The 18,114-nt window shown below is 38.8% G+C and overlaps 3 protein-coding genes across 5 annotated transcripts in view; 2 read left to right on the top strand and 1 right to left on the bottom strand.

Moving 5' to 3' along the window:
* The first annotated feature begins 1,637 nt into the window (after window positions 1-1,637).
* LOC115629683 (cytochrome c oxidase assembly factor 6 homolog) lies at window positions 1,638-2,296 on the top strand. The gene is made up of 2 exons (XM_030526205.1): window positions 1,638-1,700; window positions 1,757-2,296. Exon 2 carries the CDS (start codon window positions 1,864-1,866, stop codon window positions 2,140-2,142), a length of 279 nt encoding a protein of 92 aa, XP_030382065.1. The 5' UTR covers window positions 1,638-1,700; window positions 1,757-1,863; the 3' UTR covers window positions 2,143-2,296.
* Window positions 2,297-2,597: 301 nt separating this feature from the next.
* Window positions 2,598-5,644, top strand: LOC115629662 (molybdenum cofactor synthesis protein cinnamon). The gene is made up of 8 exons (XM_030526177.1): window positions 2,598-2,687; window positions 2,754-3,586; window positions 3,660-3,838; window positions 3,905-4,174; window positions 4,234-4,392; window positions 4,455-4,617; window positions 5,100-5,204; window positions 5,271-5,644. The coding sequence occupies exons 1-8, from the start codon at window positions 2,657-2,659 to the stop codon at window positions 5,412-5,414; spliced, it is 1,884 nt and encodes a 627-aa protein (XP_030382037.1). The 5' UTR covers window positions 2,598-2,656; the 3' UTR covers window positions 5,415-5,644.
* A 58-nt stretch (window positions 5,645-5,702) lies between these two features.
* Window positions 5,703-18,114, bottom strand: part of LOC115629666 (uncharacterized oxidoreductase SSP0419) — a 29,767-nt gene continuing 17,355 nt past the window's right edge. For all 3 annotated transcript variants that reach the window (XM_030526183.1, XM_030526182.1, XM_030526181.1), the window contains exons 3-4: window positions 6,677-7,449; window positions 5,703-6,336 (exon numbers count right to left, since the gene is read on the bottom strand). In XM_030526183.1, the coding sequence (XP_030382043.1) occupies window positions 6,101-6,336; window positions 6,677-7,439 (999 nt within the window). In that variant the 5' untranslated portion in view covers window positions 7,440-7,449 and the 3' untranslated portion in view covers window positions 5,703-6,100. The remainder of the gene's footprint in view (window positions 6,337-6,676; window positions 7,450-18,114) is intronic.

The raw sequence follows: 18,114 nt of genomic DNA, 5'->3' as shown, positions 1-18,114 counted from the left end.
CGACAAAAATTTTAAATTAAAACAAAAAATGAACAAAACTACAAAATAAATATATACGGCTAACAGTTGCAGTCATATTGAGCCAAAGGCGATATGGCGATATAACTAACAAGTGGTACTACAGGAAACACCATACACATTGACCAAATACTGGAATGCATTTTAAGATACAAATTATATACATACTATATATCTACATAAAACATATTTGTAACGACTATGTAAGGGCGACAAAACGCCAAATTTAAATTGATTTCTTATCATATCCCTACGTCTAACGATACAAAACGATACCCATGCCGCCTAATAGGAAGCATAAACCAATTAGTCGCACTAACCTAGTAAAAATAATAACTACGTTTATGCTGGGGCCCCTGAAATTCCAATTCATTACAGATAACTGATTGTCTATTATTGCAGTTCCAGGGTCTTGCGATAACGTGTATATATAGATGTATCTGTAATGTGTGTTTGTATATATGTATGCATGCATATCTTTGTATGTCTTTTATGTACGTATATATACAATATATAATATGTATAATGTAAGATCAAACGCTGAAATGTAATTCAAAGACACTTGGAACCGTTGATGTTGGATGCGCTGATCCGAGCCGTTTTTGAAATTTGTATCTTGAACACGTCGGCGAATCGTCATTTGAATAAGGCATTCAAAAACATTTACAGTGTTCCTAGACTTCATTAAGCAAAACAAATAAAAAAAATAAAAATTGTATGTAATGTTAATGTCAAACCACGCCCACAGCCATTGCTGAGAAACCGGAACCTATTGCTTTCCCACTTGCAAGACCATACATTTGTTATAAGTACCTAATTATAAGCCACATTTACACGCAGGTTTCGCAAAATCATCAATGCATATTATCAATTACCATATTTTGTTCAAAGACAGAGTTTCAAAAACCTTCTTGTATACCCTTGCAAAGAGTAAGAGAAACTTGAATACAACATTACAGATTCCATATTATAACTAATTGTAACATTTGTCGATATATACGTATATTTTGTATTTCCTGCTGTCTTTTAAGTTTTTAACCGATCACACTATATTTGCATAAAATATATATATATCTCATATCGAATCAAATCTGTCGGTGAAATTAATCAAAATATTTGCAATACTAGCGTGTTTCAAGTGTATTTTTTTCATCCCCCTCCCTAATCCAAATTATATTTCCAAAGAGATTTTGACAGAAATTATACATACATATATATATATACATATATAAATCTTTTTTTTTTTTGTTATTTTAGTTAGCGTCACTAATTAGTTGAAATTTGTAGTGTCGCATCAATAATTGATGGCACAGATTCGTTTGCAATAATGTTAAGCATTAAATATAATACAAAGATATTAAATCAAAAGTATAGTAATACCACTGAATTGTAAGTTTGTAATTGCGGAATGCAAGGAATGTCATAATTATAATAAAAGGTAGTACAACTAAAAACTTCAAAAGCACAGATTTTCAATATGCCGCCAAATAATTTCCTGCAATTCGAATAACGAATAGGTAACGGTTGTATTCACTGCAAAAGTATCGACTACGAGTTACTATCGAATGGTAAGTAATCTATCGGCTCTCGATGAACTGTTTAGTGTTTTATAATTTTGAGGTTGGGTCTTAGATAGTCACATAGAAATTTGTTTAGATGCAAATGTATTAGGAAATTTACCGGTATCGTATCCAGATAGTACAAGGATCTATCTAATAGTGACGTATTCTGTTGACAGTGTTCAATTCACCTGACAGAGGGCAGAAGCTGTCTTAAATGGTACTTTGATGAACCTGTAGTGACGGCGACTGACGAAAGGAGCAACTAATCAGAACTACTGCCACAATGAGTTTTCCCGACAAGGCGGAGCGCACCAAGTGCTGGAGCACACGTGATGAGTATTGGAAGTGCCTGGACGACAATGCGCCCAAGCACAGCTCAACGAGTGGCGAACAAATTCCTAACGTTTGCAAGCAACTGCGTAAGGCCTTCGAGCAATCCTGTCCTAGTCAGTGGGTGAAACACTTTGACCGCAAACGTACATACGAGCAGTTCAAGGAGAAAATGGCCAGCGGCTATGATCCACTGTTGGAACGCACTAAGGCTGAAAGAGGCGGAAAATGAAGGACGAACATATGTTTGTTATTACACTGTTCTTTTTTAATTGCAATTTTGTATTGTTATAGTGTAGTCTAAAGAAACAAACCATAAGCTCTGTAAAAACATACATATGTACATAGATACTATATACAATAGAAGCCCACTTTCGATGTATTAAGTTAAACTAAAATCAATTTAAAAAAATCCCAATCAAGTTGTTCTTTTAACTAAAGCAACCTAATGTGCCTGCAGGGATTTCTATATGAACACCTCTGATTCAGGAAATGATTTGTATTAAGGGTATCTGCATGTGCAAAAAGTAAAATTGCATTATTCGGCAAGGAAAATTTATTAATTTTTAAAATAGCGTGGCAATGTTGCCTCATTGTTTTTGGATGAAAGCGCTAAAAAATGTCAAACGCCGTTTCCGCAAAGCAGGCCGCTATTCAACTGTCTACTTAACTCATTAAGCTTCTCGAATTCATATGACAAACAATTAAATAATTGTGAAACGAACACACATGTGTGAGAAGCGAATATGGGAATAATTACATTTGGCGTTTTAACGAGTAAGTTAAATCCGTCTTAACAAATAATTTTTTTCGCAAAGACTTGAAACCAAAACGTTTTTGCAGTTAGCGATACTTGCTACTCGGAGCCAGATAAAGATCGGAGCGGTCCCTGTCTCGCGCACCTAATAAAACAGGCATTTAGTAACACACAAATAATCGAAGCCATACTGCCCGACGAGCGCGATCTCATTCAGCGGGAGCTGCGCAAGTGGATTGACAAAAAGGATGTGCGCGTCATCATAACCACCGGTGGCACAGGATTCGCTCCGCGCGATGTGACCCCGGAGGCCACAAAGCCACTCCTGGACAAGGACTGTTCCCAGCTAGCCATGGCAATTGCAATTGCTTCACTTCAAAAGACCAAATTAGCGGCTTTGTCTCGTGGCGTTTGCGGCATTGCCGGCAACACTTTGGTGCTCAATTTTCCGGGCAGCGAAAAGGCCGTCCGAGAATGCTTTGAGGTTGTGCGCGATCTTCTGCCACATGCCCTGCATCTATTAAACAACGATTTGGGGCTTGTGCAACGCACCCATGCTGAGCTGCAGGCCACCGTAGCTGTGTCTCCGGTACGACGTGAAGATCCGGGTAGTACTAATAGCTCTGCTACACCATCCATTGTGGCTCAGGATCGTGGCCATATATGTCCACACAGAACAGGCGCTGGCGACGACAACGATCGTAATTCGTCCTTTCCCATGCTACCAGTCAAAGATGCCTTAGACATCGTCTTCAATATTGTGCAGCGCAACAAGAGCTTGGAAAAATTTCAGAATGAGTTGCTATCGCCGGTAAACATTCCGCCCTTTCGGGCATCCATCAAGGATGGCTATGCCGTGCAGTCGCAAGGATTTGCGGGCGCCAAACGAGTAGTTGGCTGCGTGGCCGCAGGAGATGAGGTAAGCCAAGCAAAGCCTGAAAACTTATACCACCGCCCTCTACATACGTATCTAAATATACCTTCCCTGGTAGCCCTCGGATTATGCGATGCAGGAGGATGAATGCTTTAAAATAAATACGGGGGCTGCCATGCCCGTCCATACAAATTGTGTTGTTCAGGTCGAGGACACAAAGGTGCTGCAACGCGACAGACAGGGCAACGAAAAATTGGTGGAGACGCTAGTGCAACCAACTAACGGCTACGATGTGCGGTAAGTTAAGTGCGATCTCTACGGATGCCTTAGCCCTTTGCTCAGCCCAGTTTCCCGCCCCCACAGACCCATTGGCTGTGACTTGCGCAAAGGCGAGAAAGTGTTTCCAGAATTTGAATCTTCGCGGGTCGTCTCCAAATCTCTGCTGGCTTCTGTCGGCGTACAGTTGGCAATACGCAATCCTAAGATAGCCATTATATCGACAGGCAGCGAGCTTCTGGCCCCGCATCAGCCTCCGGAGCCCGGCAAGATCTATGACTCGAATTCTACCATGTTGGATGAATTGCTTACGTACTTCGGCTTCGATTGCATAGATGTGCGTGTATTGAGTGACAAGTGAGTATGCTATTCACTAAAGCAACGAAATCTATTTCTAAAGCGTGGTCTTTCGCAAGTTTTGAAACCATTCAGCAAACCTTGTCCCAACTTTATGAGACCGTGGACTTTGTCATCTGTACTGGTGGCGTATCCATGGGTGATAAGGACTTCATAAAGCCGGTGCTGGAGAGCATGAAGTTCAAATTGCACTTCGGAAGGGTTAACATGAAGCCGGGGTAAGTCAAAAGCCATCACAATTCTCTGCCTATTTCCGCTGATTCCCCTCCCTACCCCCTAGGAAGCCCATGACATTTGCCAGCCGCGATGAGAAGTATTTCTTCGGTCTTCCTGGAAATCCTGTGTCCGCCTTTGTCACATTTCATCTATTCGCTCTCCCGGCCATTCGCTGGGCCGCTGGCTGGAATCTCTCCAAAAGCATGCTGCCGATCATAGATGTGAAGGTAAATAATCATTCCACTCATATCTGTGGTTGTGAAATCGTCGATAAATGAATTCAAATTGTTTTGTCTCATCTGCGTCAATTTGTTCAATGTAAAGCATTATTTCACAATACCAAGCGTTTGAGTAGTGTGTTATCAGTGAGCGCTTCTAAGTGCCGTCCTCAGGGTGCCAACGATAAGAAATATGCGAACACATTGCCCGACTTGAAACACCTAACAAGTTTCAGTTATCACTCATCAAACAGCCAACCTTTAAGCCCATGGAAAGAACTCATTTTATTTGTTTAGGTGATTTCTAATTTCACACATTTGCGTCATAGTAATTAAGTTTAAAGTATTTTTATATATCAAATACAATTGTCTTCGCAATCGAATTTATATATTTTTTAGGCAAGGAGAACTAATCTCTCTCTCTTTAAATGTAAAATACATTTTAAGAGCCGATTTACAACTTATGCTTATATTATACTTTGTCCATGCAGTTAAGGAGGAGTCAGCCCATCCAATTGGATCCACGTCCCGAGTACATACGTGCCTCGGTGAGTAGCAAGAATGGCAAGCTCTATGCCACCATTAATGGAGATCAGGTAATTTGGTGATCTGTCCTCTGTCTATTTCGAAACATGCACACAGTGTTTGCCTCTCATTTACAGATAAGCAGCCGTTTACAGAGTATTGTGGGGGCCGATGTGCTCATACATTTTCCCGGACGCTCAGCTGAGAAGAGCTATGCCATGGATGGCGACATTTATCCGGCCTCTGTGCTGCGCTTCGACTTTATATCGCAGTACGAATGATAATGATTGATAATGCACTATCAAGCAAATATGAACAACAATCACACCACCAATCACACGCACTTTTGACAAATATTGCAATTTGAAGTAGACAATGTGTTGATAGAGTAGAACAATTTTTTACACGTTTTCTTTCTGAAATTTTATTCTTTATATATATATATATATATATGTGTATATGTAAAAATACACCGTATTGTGTATAAAAATATAAAAATTTCTTAAACAAATTAATGCAGAATTTTGCAGAAATTGTAAAAAAATAATACATACAAAAAAGTAGGTATATACTCGTATATATATGTAACGGACAATACAGAGGGAGGGGAGAGAGAGAGAGAGAGCACAGAGAGAGAATATGTACACATAGAGTATATAAAAGAGAGTTATGCAAGTCTTGCTCTTATACTGATCTTATACTGATCTTAAATTCCGCAAATATAGTATGAACTAAAGTCGAAACTTGCGTTTTGGCAACAATTAAGCAAAATGTTAAGAAAACAATAGAAATTAATGAAACAGCTTCTTTTAAAGTCCAATATAAGAGCCAAACTAGCTTCACAACTCTACAATAAAAAGGCACGGCGTAAACTTTCAGCTGACTGGCGCATTTTAGTCGACTGGGCGGGCGGCCAAACAGCCAACGAAGGATCCTCCAACGACGACGACAACGTCACTCCTGACGTTCAGACAGTCTGCACGTTCTTGGCCGCCGGTGAGACAGCTTCGCTGGAGGGAGTCTGCTTCGGAACGCGCAAAGATGAGCGACATGGCAACGTGAATTGGTACTTGTTGTGGGACAGCAGTGTGTACCGCTCCTGCGGCGCAAAGTCCCACAGAGCCCGCTCAATCACCTGCAACGCATTAGCGCTCAAAACATCGGCGGTGTATTGGGTGGGGGCGCCGGCGCAGTCCGACATAACTGCAACGAAACGAGGCATGGAGAGCGTTAGGCAGATAGTGTACAATTATAGAGTTAATGGAATGTTCCCCTCTCGATTTAAAGAAAATACTTGGCGGCGAAAATGAGACTGCAACTCGTAATTAAGAGCTTAAATGCTGAAAAACCTACCAAATTACAGTCTATTATTGTCTAACAATATTAAAAAACATTTTCAGGTCTTAGGTTTTGAAAAGCTTGGAGAGCCCGCTTGTTAAATAATACAAATTTGTGACCAAATGATTTGCTTATGTCGGACCATAGCTTGACTGTCCTTGAAGATTCAAATAAAATCTAAACTGGAACTAATTTGTTTGCTCACCTTGTGCCACCGGTGGCTTGTAGAGGGACTCGGCGGTCATGCCACAGGTGTCCAGAGCCACAACACTAACCCCATACGGCTGCAGTTCCTTGCGCAGCTCCTCGGCACACTTGTCAACAGCGACACGGGATGCATTGAACGCCACGAGACCGTCCCCACCCATGGTGGCGCCGGCGCTGCTGCCGCCCAGATAGAGCAAACGGCCGCGCGTTGGACGTAGGAAGGCAACGAAGGCCTTGGCCACGCGAAGAGTGCCCAGAATGTTTGTCTTCAGCATGTGCTCCCATTGCTGCACATCCTGGGACTCGACGCGACCGCGAAACACACTGCCGCTGGTATTGATGACGGCGGCAATGCCGCGCTCGTTAGCATTCAGATGGGCGCCCATGGCTACTGTGGCCTCTCGCAGCACATCCTCGCGTGTCACATCCAGTTTCATGGGAATGATGGTGCCACTGATCGGCTCCTCGCTGTACTCACGAATCTTCATCCAGCCACAGAGGAGCTTGGCGGGCAGGGAGTCATGCGCCTCCTTCATGCCCGCAAACACACGACAACCCTTGTTGGCCAGATGGGTGCACAGCTGCAGCCCCAGGGCGGTATCAGCGCTGGTCACCAGCACCACACGACTTGGCTGAGCCTCGGGCGGACACGTCTTGCTGTCCTCCCGCACCTTGCATATTAGATAGATGAGCAGCGCGCCGGCAATTGAGAAAAGGGCCAGCAGCTGAAAGGCCAACACCAACATGGTCATTGGCTCCATTATAACATCGCTGCAAGCAGAGAAAAGAATTTGATATTCATGATTAGAATCAATCAGTGACAAGGATGTTCGAAATCGTCAAAGTTCTTCCAACTTAAGCAACCTATTGTAAGTATAGCGCACTGTAAATCAACCTATGTATGTTATATTAACTAACTACTTATTAAAAATCTCCATAGTTTGAAGAACGTGTTTATTCGGACCTCTATTTCGTATATTTGCTACACACTGTAGTCCAGAAACCATGTCACCAAACTCAGGCAGGTATGCCGTCTAAAGAAAAGATAACCTCTGGATCCTATAGATAAAGCATTATGTAAATCTTCAATCTTCAAATCTTCTTTACAATATTCTTGTTATATTCTTTGTGAAGTTTGGTTTCTTCTTATAGAGAAAAACAATAGTGTTATGGTCCTTAGTATATGTAGGCCGATTCCCTGCTTTAACAATAATTATTATTATCAGATTAAAGATTAACAAATAAAAATAATCATAATAATTTAAAAAAAAACCAAAAACTAACATTTTTATTGTATTTCTTTTGGCACTTTCCCGTTTCTATTTGAGGGTGTACTTTCGTAATATATGGAGAATTTGCAAAGAATCCTTGGGTCTTATAGTTTTATAATCTCCATGTTTGTTGTACATCTGTGGGAGTTTTCACCTACCGATAAAATACGTCCCTCTGCCTGATTTTTACCTCGAAAATTTGCTATATTTGTTAATCAGCATTATATTTCAAATGGTGTAAAGAGTATTGTAATGAACATCATCTTCTCCAAACTCTTCAAGTAGTAAATCCAAATTAATGTCATATTAGTGGTTTTTCTTTTCCTTTTTGTAACTAAATGGAAATAATATGCATTAATGGTTTTAGCTGAAAGCTCGCTGCGGAAGTACGCGCTTCCTACTCTGTTTTCCTATTTCTTTATTGTCGCCAAACCTTGGCCGCTTTTCTATCTCCAGTCCGTTCTGGTCTTTCACATGAACACCCACTCCCACTACCATTCCCACTCCCCAATAATGCAACGCCATTACGCAACTTTTAGGCGGATGCATTTTCGTTGTTGGGGCATTTGAAGCGCTGCGACGCGCCACCACACCATACCGCTCCAAAAACCACTCAAAGCCACACCACAAATATGGACAACACATTTCCGCATGTCAACGCCATCACTAGACAGCGTTGCCGGCGGCATTCAAGGGAGTGCTGGGGGCGTCGATGGATCGGCTTCGGCTGCCATGCGTTGCGCCCACAGAGAAATTCATTTAAATGCTTGAAGAGGCACAGGAACAATGCCAAGAGAAAGGTCTGTGGAGCGTTTAAGTGTTGGCTATGCAGTTTCCTACTTGGGTAACACACATACTATATAGTAAGTATACCTATACTATATGTATATACAAGTATATATACATATACTTGTATGGCCCCACATGGTTGACCGTTGTGGGTGGAACAACAACAGTAAAGATCGTTAGTGGGTCCGATCGCCGGCTGGCATGTTTTGCCCATCAAGATTAACAGTTGCAGTAAGTGTTGCAACAAGAGGGCCCATTCGCCGCCGCACAGTGGTCTAGAATCATTTTGCAATCGCGCCCACAATAGTCATAGTTTGTGGTTTCATTGAAATAATTGCAATATTCTTTGGCTTCAATCAAAGTTTAACTTTAGTAGGTATGTGATCGCTTTTTAAAAACATACTTTATTCCATACTATATATCAAATTAAATTTATTTTAATCGCAGATAATCCTAATACTATAAGTACTAATGAAACAATATAGTACACTTTGTATATACAAAAATAATAAACATTTTAATAATATTCCAACTGTTAGCTAAACTTTTCGATTTTAGAAACTGGATGCATTTTTCAAAGCAATTTTCAAAACTTGTTTTAAGCTCATGTGCTTTTTTTTTTCTAAATATAGACTTGTGCAATCGCTTATATTATTAAAGATTTATTCAAAATTCAAATAGAAAAAAAAACAATTTCAGAATTAGTTTCACAATATAACAAGAAAGAATGCTGCAGTCGAGGAAACAAATAAAAAGAAATAAATAAACTCGGGGGTTAGCGTTTTCAAAATCCAAGCGTTCAGGACGAAGAGACAGGCATGGCTATATTGATTAGTATTGCTAGTATTGAACATATATGCCTTATGGGGTGGGTCGGAGATATCTACATCTGCCTGTTCCATACTTTTCACAAGCCTTGTTCATGCCCTTTTTATTCTACCGATACAGGGTATAAGAATAAGTATAATATTGTTTCCCCATAGCCCCGAATGCAGATTTCAATTTCATGTGAGACCACTGTGCGGCGGTTGGTTCAGGAACTGACAATGTTGGTGTTACTTGAGAGACAGACAGGGAGGACGAGTGGGGGGCCGGTCAGCATTTTCTTCTAGCGCGTGCAGTGAAAACTTCAGAAGCACGTAGACATAATTTATTGGCAAATGCACGAATTTCATGGACACGCACCGATGCCCACATGCACAACAAATGCTGTGTGTGTGTGTGTGTACCGCTAACAAGTATAGCCACGGCCCAAGTAAAAAGTGAAGTCTTTCAAATGCTGTGGACGTGCTTTTGATTTTCTGAGCTGTGTGAAGAGTGGCGGAGGGGATAGCTCAGGGATTGCTCACCAGTTATAATAACAACAGACAAAAACAAAATATATATGTATACAAGTATAGTATATAGATATGTGGTATGTACATATGTATGTATATGAAAACGTGAAATAATTAAGCGAATAAAATAAAATTAAAAATTTCATTGCGTTGCACATTACAAGTATTAATTAAAGTGAAAATGCGAGCTTCCATTTACAACTGGCGTCTGTTTTTCTTTCTTTTAATTGCTCCGACTTGACGGGCTTGACGGCCTCTTCGGGCTGTGATGGGCAGGTTGGCCAAAAGGCACTAGTGGGTGGTGGCGGGAGAATTGAGTTGTCTCAGCTATTTCACAAGAACAGGTGAGACGGCAAATTATTATTTAGATGTGATGAAAAAAGCATACAAGTCTTAAGTTAAGTATGTGGGCGACAAATGGACTAATAACTCAATAGCTTGCCAACCGATTACGATGACTCTCTTGGATTGGAAAGTATGTACTGCAAGGGTAGTTGAATGAGAATTTGGTTAGGTTCTGCAAAGGAGAACGTTCTCAATTCGACCGTATTTTCGATTCGGATGCTTTCCGATTGGTCCCATTTTAATTTGGTCCAGTTCTGACAGTTCTATTCCTGAAGAGGATGCTGTCAAGTCACTTTAAATGACAAAAAAATGCCATTCACTGCACTAGATCTTTTTATAGCCTGTACCCAATGGGTGAAAGGCTATACTAGTTTTGTGCGAATGTATGTAACAACAGAAGAAGGCGTGGCAGACCCCAGGGCAGGGTGACAAGCCGAGTCGATATAGCCATGTCCGTCAGTCCGTCCGTCTGTATGAGCGCAAGGATCTCAGAAGGTACAAGAGCTAGAATAACCAAACTCGGTATCCAGATTCCCATAAGCCCTAGGCAGGTCAAATTTATTTTTTTATTCTGATGCACCCCCCCCCCCCACTCCCCCGCAATACGTGTTTTTTCCATAACCCGAAGTTCATGGAATTTCAAACTAAAATTACGTACCTACATCCCGTTAGTGATTATGTGTCTGTATGCCAAGTTTCATCATGATAGGTCAATTCTGAAAAAAGTTATAGCCATAAATAAAATCGCTGCCCATGCTGTGTTTGTAGCGCTGCCCGCAGCTGTTGTTGTTGTTGCTGCTTGGGTTCAACTTTGTGCTGCATACGTACACGCAGAGACACGATTCTGATGTAAATGTATGCTGTTGAAACTGTACATGAACATGTCTTTAATTTAATTAAATAAATTAATTAATATACTTGTTTTTAATTATTTACAGGGTATTTAAGAGCTTGAGCTTGAGCTTGCTCGACTTTAGCATTCTTTTCTTGTTTGTTTTCAATTCAACTAAATCATAATCAGTCCTCAGTTTTTCAATACCAATTGCTTGGCGTAGGCTGTCAATCATATTCAATCGCACGTTCTATTTTGCCACGAGCCCGACTCGTTATCTTAATGGATCGTCCGCTTGCATAACCGATTTCCATTGGACTTCTGAAGAGGCCGTTATTGTTGCATAACCAGCGATGGTTCGTGCTGGACACAATTATGTCAGCGTTGAGCGCTGCACACTGTATGAGTATTCTAATGGTCAGCAATCAGTTGGGGGAATAGTGAATGGGGCCTAAATTAAAATGCACGGGTGTATCCGTTTGGAATTCTTGTTCGCTGCTCGGCCGCTAATTGAAAGACATGCGCAACTAGCGGCTTTAATTGAGTTTCTGGCTGCACTCGCTCTGTGATCGTTAGAGTGCTTCAATTATATACAATTATAACCAGCATTCGATCGATTGCCTGTACATTGAACTTGCGCTCCCGTCATTTGAATCAACACCACATTGAATGCAGGCCAGCGAGCCACAGTCTTCAGTCTTGGGCTGATTGAGACGTTGGCGCACTGACTATTGTGCATTAATGTGTCAGTAATCATGATTCGTAATTGCCGATCATTTTCCAATGCAATGTCTATTCACTCTCAGCCACAGATATCGGTTCAATGCAGTACAAGCACCTGATACCTAGTTATTTGGCTAAGAGGAATGCGCTCGAATCGTGGCAATGATTCACTGTGAATCGAAACACTCACTGCATAGAGTGTTCGAAAATATACTTTTACTATACATCTCCATATATAGTAAGTATGTAGGAGATCTGTGGATTTGAGTGGCTTTCTAAAAATGAAATCAATTTCACTTTCGCTTAACTTTAAGACTTATAGTCTTATAGAACCTACAGCTCTACTAAAATATTTTTAAGCGTACAATAGAGAATGGGGGAACCCCATGGGGAATGGGGGAATACATAAAAATGCTAAAATATACTTGAACGATTAAGCATTGTGTTTTATCGACTGTTTTGATTTTCCAGTTATACCTCAATCGAACGCGGTTTTTTTTTTTTTTTTTTTCGATCGCAAACTTTGTTTCAAAAGTGCAAACCCATTTATAAGGGAAGCCACTCTATAGAAATGTTAGAGTTCATGCTGCTCATTATCTAATTGAAAAGTTTAGCAATATGTTTTTAACAAAATGCATTATTATTTTTTCAACAGCTGTTTTAATTTTCCTTTAAATTATACATCATTGAATCATAGCACTTAAGGGTTAAGGTTGTTCTTCTTCCTTCGAACTCTTTTTTTTTCGATCGCAAACTTTGTTTCAAAAGTGCAAACCCATTTATAAGGGAAGCCACTCTATAGAAATGTTAGAATTCATGCTGCATTTCATTATCTAATTCAAAGGTTTGTTTTTAACAAAATGCATTATTATTTCTTCAACGGCTGTTTTAATTTTCCTTTAAATTATACATCATTGAATCATAGCACTTAAGGGTTAAGGTTGTTCTTCTTCCTTCGAACTCTTTTTTTTCGATCGCAAACTTTGTTTCAAAAGTGCAAACCCATTTATAAGGGAAGCCACTCTATAGAAATGTTAGAGTTCATGCTGCATTTCATTATCTAATTGAAAAGTTTAGCAATATGTTTTTAACAAAATGCATTATTATTTCTTCAACGGCTGTTTTGATTTTCCTTTAAATTATACATCATTAAATCATAGCACTTAAGGGTTAAGGTTGTTCTTCTTCCTTCGAACGCCGCTTTTTATTTTGATAGAAAACTTTGTTTAAAAAGCGCTTCTAAACAATACGTTGAACTGTTTTGCCATAAGACTTAAAGTGGACGCTAATTAAAATGTTTTTCGCATTGCAAAATTATTGTCGAACAGTCGAGTAGAGTAGAGTCGAGTCGAGTCGGCAGTTCCATATCAATAGACAGCCCTTTTTCTTCGAGAACAATGAGTCCTATGGATCATGGAGGTACAACTTTTGGCAAATACTGCCCATTAATTAGTCAGTGGTTGCCATTCCAAATGGAGAGGCACAGAGCCCACAAGTCGAGACATGCGAGCTGAAAAGCTGAGATTAATTTGAAGCGGGCGGACGGCTTATTTGGAGCTTTTGGCTCCGGGGCTCGAGGCTTGGGATTTGGGTAACGGGGGCTGCAGGTGTGCGGCCGGGCAGGTGAGCAGCGTTTAGCGAGCGAAAGGTAAGTCGATTGAAAACACATGCCTCGTCATACATACATACATACATACAAGTATATGCATATATGTCTGTATATTTCTGCAATCACAGCCACTTGTTTTGGCTGCTCTGCGCGTTGATTTTTGTGAGTTGATTTTGATTTAGAATGTGAGATAGCCTCCGCTTGGGCATGGTGGCTTGACTTTGAAACTATCTTGCTGCCAAATAGACACACATACATGCATACATATATTGTATGTAGATACATATGTACATATGTATGTATGTATGTATAGTGTGTGCGTGCTAGCTTAGGCAGCAAGTTAGGAAACAATTTTTATTTCGTTTTGTAAGCAAAACCGAACGACATACTTAATTATTGTTTCTGCTCGTCAGATACAAATACCCGTATGTATTTTGTATTTGTATATCCCTGCCGCAAACTATGCAAATTTTGAAAATACCAGAGCACTGGAATTTTAAAGTCGTTTAAATGCTGTGCAAATGCTATAAGGAAGTTTAGAGTTGCAGTAAAAGAAATTGCAAATGAAATGTAAACTGAGCTTTATTTCTGAGATACTAATAGGTTTACTTTGTATATTACTAAAAAATGTTTCGGTGGGGATTATGTATTTGTATCCATAATTTACTTTATTTATCTTTGTTTTCGAAACAAAAGTGGTAATTAAATATAATCCCCATGAACGCCAGTCCATACTAACCAACCAAGTAGTTGCTGTTGAGCTCTTGATTGGCTGGCTTTGAAAATCAAAGCACATTTCATAGCATATTATAGTATAAGTTGATTAATAATTAATGAATAATTAAAAAAAAAAAAAAAAAGAGGACTACTTTATTGCAGCGTGTCCTAGAATTGAAGGAACAGAGCATTAGAAAGCTCGTCTGTACATCAAAGTTTTACCAGCAAAATGAGATTGATTTTTTAAAGAGAAAAAGATAGAGATGAAGAGAGAGAGAGAGAGATAGAGAATTGGAGGCAAAGCCAAAGCCAACATAAACCAAAAGGCATTGACACTATCTTTACAATTAATTGTTTTGTTGCGAACATTGTGGTTTGATTCGATTTTTTTGCAGTACCTTTGTAGTCGGGAACTAATTTGGAATTGAATTCTCACTTCAAAAATGTATGTATACAGATGTCCTTGATGCTTGGACCAATTTCATAGACCTATCAAAAAGATAAGGCTGCAATACATAGTGCTAGAGCTATTAAGAGTGAATGCGGTGCCAAAATGTGGCAATCAAATAAAACGGCAGACAATATATTATACTTGTAGTATGAAAAGAAATCAGATTCATTGTTTGCTGTAAGCCAAGAAAATTGAGTGGAATGTCGGGCAAGCCACAAACGAATGAAATTTTAAAAATTATTTCTATCTAATTATTAAGATAAACGTCGTTAGATATATCAAGAATATTAGTGTTTTTAATGGAAACTAATTACCAAAATAAAGATATTATTCTATTACTATGAGTAATGGAAAAGATTATTTTATAATGCATATTTTAATATAGATTGTTTAAATATATTTATATATTATTTTTATATTTTACCCAAATACTAATGTAAAAGAGAATGAGAATTTTTTATAGGGTAATGGAGACATTACTCTTCATATTTTCAAACGCTTAAGCGGCGCTTCAGCAAAAAATTTGGCACATCAGAAAAGATCAGCAAGAGTCTAAAGATCAGAATTCAATAATAGCATACAAGCCTTAGGATTAAAGTCAGTTTAAAATTTCAACTGCAGCTTTAGCTGCAGATATATTGTCAAGTATGTAAATCGACATGTCTCGAAATATCTTAAAAATACACATGTATATAATTCCAGACACTATCCTCGTCCAACTTGCCTTCCGCTCAAGTCTCTCTCAGGCTTGAAAGAAGCTTCTTCTTTGAACTGTACACAATAGAGTTCAGTGCTTATATATATATATATATATATATATATTGTGTACAGTTCAAAGAAGAAGCTTCTTTCAAGCCTGAGAGAGACTTGAGCGGAAGGCAAGTTGGACGAGGATAGTGTCTGGAATCTGCGATGTTTATGCCTCGTTAGGGGTATTAGAAAGCATTTGTATGGTACCAGCAGTTGGCTGAAATGCCAATGCTGTATAAGTAAGCGCATTTATTTAGTTATGGTCGCTCGTTTTCCGGTTCAGCAAACGCGCTACGATGATGATCTTCAGGACGTTGCCCATATCCATATGAATGTGCTGGACATATATGGAATTGCTTGTGCAAAAAACATGCTATAAATATACAGATTGAATGCTACACATACACATACACAGATACATGGCTGACCACTTGCCCAATGAAGTAAGTCGCAGTCACAAAAATTGGCAGCCCGGGGCTGATCGGTGCAACAATAGTCGCAGTTTATTTTTCTGTCCATGTTCACAAATGTCGTGAATTACTCACAACACTCACTGCAATCATTATACACCCATACACAGACACAGACACACACACATGCACAGACAACTATTTTATATACATATATTTATGTATATCGTCTGTGCGGTATATCTTACTTGTTTTATTTTTTGTGGCCTCATGACTGCCATGTTTTAATTTTTATTATTTTTTATTTTCCAGCAGGGTGTGTTAGTTGTGGTGTTTTGCACGTTCACACACACACACACACACACACACACACACATACACATCTGAAATATGTTAATTAAGACGTGTGCTGATTTGTGGCCACAAACACAAACACACACACTCAACCGTCAACCTAAATATGTCAGGCTATGGTCGTTAGATAAGATGTCTGACTGGCATCCCAAAAGCATACCCATGAGGCACATACTCAGATATATATATATATATATATATATGTATGTACGTGTACACAAGTATATATGTATGTACATCTATTATTGCATGCGCACTTGTTAATGCATTTGATTGAGTTTGGCTTTGTTCGCAACTGTTACGTATACGCCGTGTTGGGCACAAAGGTCACAGCCCCATATAGAGAAAGATCAAAGGAAGTGTCAACAACTATTTGAACTTTAGCGTAGAGTTCAATAAATTAATCGCAGAGTGCAATCAATCAATCAGCTAAGTCGATTTTATTACATCATTTTATTGCTAACTCGTTGTTTATTTTTATACCAACTTCAAGTTATCTTGTTAGCTGGAAAATAATAGCACTTTGTAACTACCCTAACTTGTCCAGCAGTCTTTAGCCTCAGCTTTTCCACTTTGTGGCTAAATTCGATCAGGGTTAAATGCTTTCAGGCTTGATAAAGAGCCATAGCTAAGTGCTAAGTTTTTCTGACTTTGTAAACTTCTGCTCTCTGCTGAATGTTTGTGAATTTCGTGAATAAGGATCGGCATCCACGTCTACGAATATCACAGTAATTTTTTGCATTTCACGACGATGCACGCAATAATACCTTTTAACTGAAATCTAAATCCAGATAACGTAATCTTCTCTAAATAAAATGAAAGCCGCATCTTATTCAATGGTATTAAGCAAATGTAGAAAGAGATTTTTTTAAATCTCCTAAAATAATCTGCTATAGAGTTGATAATAATTTTCAAATTCTCAAAGTTTTATAATAATTCACAACTTGTATATTATAGTCTTAAATTTCTACAAGCTGCTATCCCTAAATATCTATCCACACTCCTGCAAATTGTTTCACAACACTTGTGGCTCTGAACTTTAAGAGGAATGAATCAGCTCAAAGGTACTCAAAAAAAAAAAAATTTAATTATATTAAAGACTGCTGATTAGTGTTAAAAATTTTAGGTATATTTTTTCCATTATAATAATAAATATGACAATATGATATATATGTATGCTCGAATATAAACTCCCAATCAGGCTTGTCAAATATTTTAATAAGAAATATAGTTTTTTTCTCAATTTGTTTATTAAAAAGAACTTCCAAATCGATGGCCCTGTGTTCCAATTATTCGCCCGTTCAACATAAGCTGAAGTGTTGAAACTATTTAAATGTTCAAAAAAAAAAAAACGTAAATTAAGCAAATAATACGAAAATGGGAACAGCTGCGAGAATTTGATATTTTTGCTGAGCTACGCGTTTTCGGAACTGTCACAAGGTATAGTATAAGGTATAACATACATATATTGTCAGTCCTACTTAATGTGATAATCACATTTCTCATTCTGTGCTCAATCTAATTTGGGCTGATTGGATAAATCAGGTCGCGAGCACAAAAACAAAGATATAATAACCACCAAACGTCTACAAATATGGCATATTTTGACATTTATGTTGTGGATGGAGCTTCTTCTTCTTCGACGATCGTCATCGAAAATCCCAAAAAGGGAGTGCATAAGAGTGCATAAATAAATATGATTCTCTACAATATTCTATCTACAAATCCAGCCTTATTTGGCCATTTAGGGCAACCGGGATGACTTCAAGTGATGGTTCAGTTGGTTTGCATACAACAACAACAAAAAACACATACGAGTATAAAAACATATGTGGAAAGTGTAATTAA

Source organism: Scaptodrosophila lebanonensis, unplaced genomic scaffold, assembly GCF_003285725.1.
Source record: "Scaptodrosophila lebanonensis strain 11010-0011.00,11010-0021.00 unplaced genomic scaffold, SlebRS2 tig00000161-arrow-arrow-pilon, whole genome shotgun sequence".
NCBI lineage: Eukaryota > Metazoa > Arthropoda > Insecta > Diptera > Drosophilidae > Scaptodrosophila > Scaptodrosophila lebanonensis.
This window is presented reverse-complemented; position numbering and strand designations above follow the sequence as displayed.

Excerpts from the sequence above, each read along its gene's own strand:
- LOC115629683 (XM_030526205.1), top strand. The coding sequence starts at position 1,864 with ATGAGTTTTCCCGACAAGGCGGAGCGCACCAAGTGCTGGAGCACACGT.
- LOC115629662 (XM_030526177.1), top strand. The coding sequence starts at position 2,657 with ATGGGAATAATTACATTTGGCGTTTTAACGA. Across the intron at positions 4,393-4,454 it reads AGGGTTAACATGAAGCCGGG|GAAGCCCATGACATTTGCCA; the intron begins GTAAGTCAAAAG and ends CCTACCCCCTAG. Across the intron at positions 5,205-5,270 it reads CCACCATTAATGGAGATCAG|ATAAGCAGCCGTTTACAGAG; the intron begins GTAATTTGGTGA and ends TCTCATTTACAG.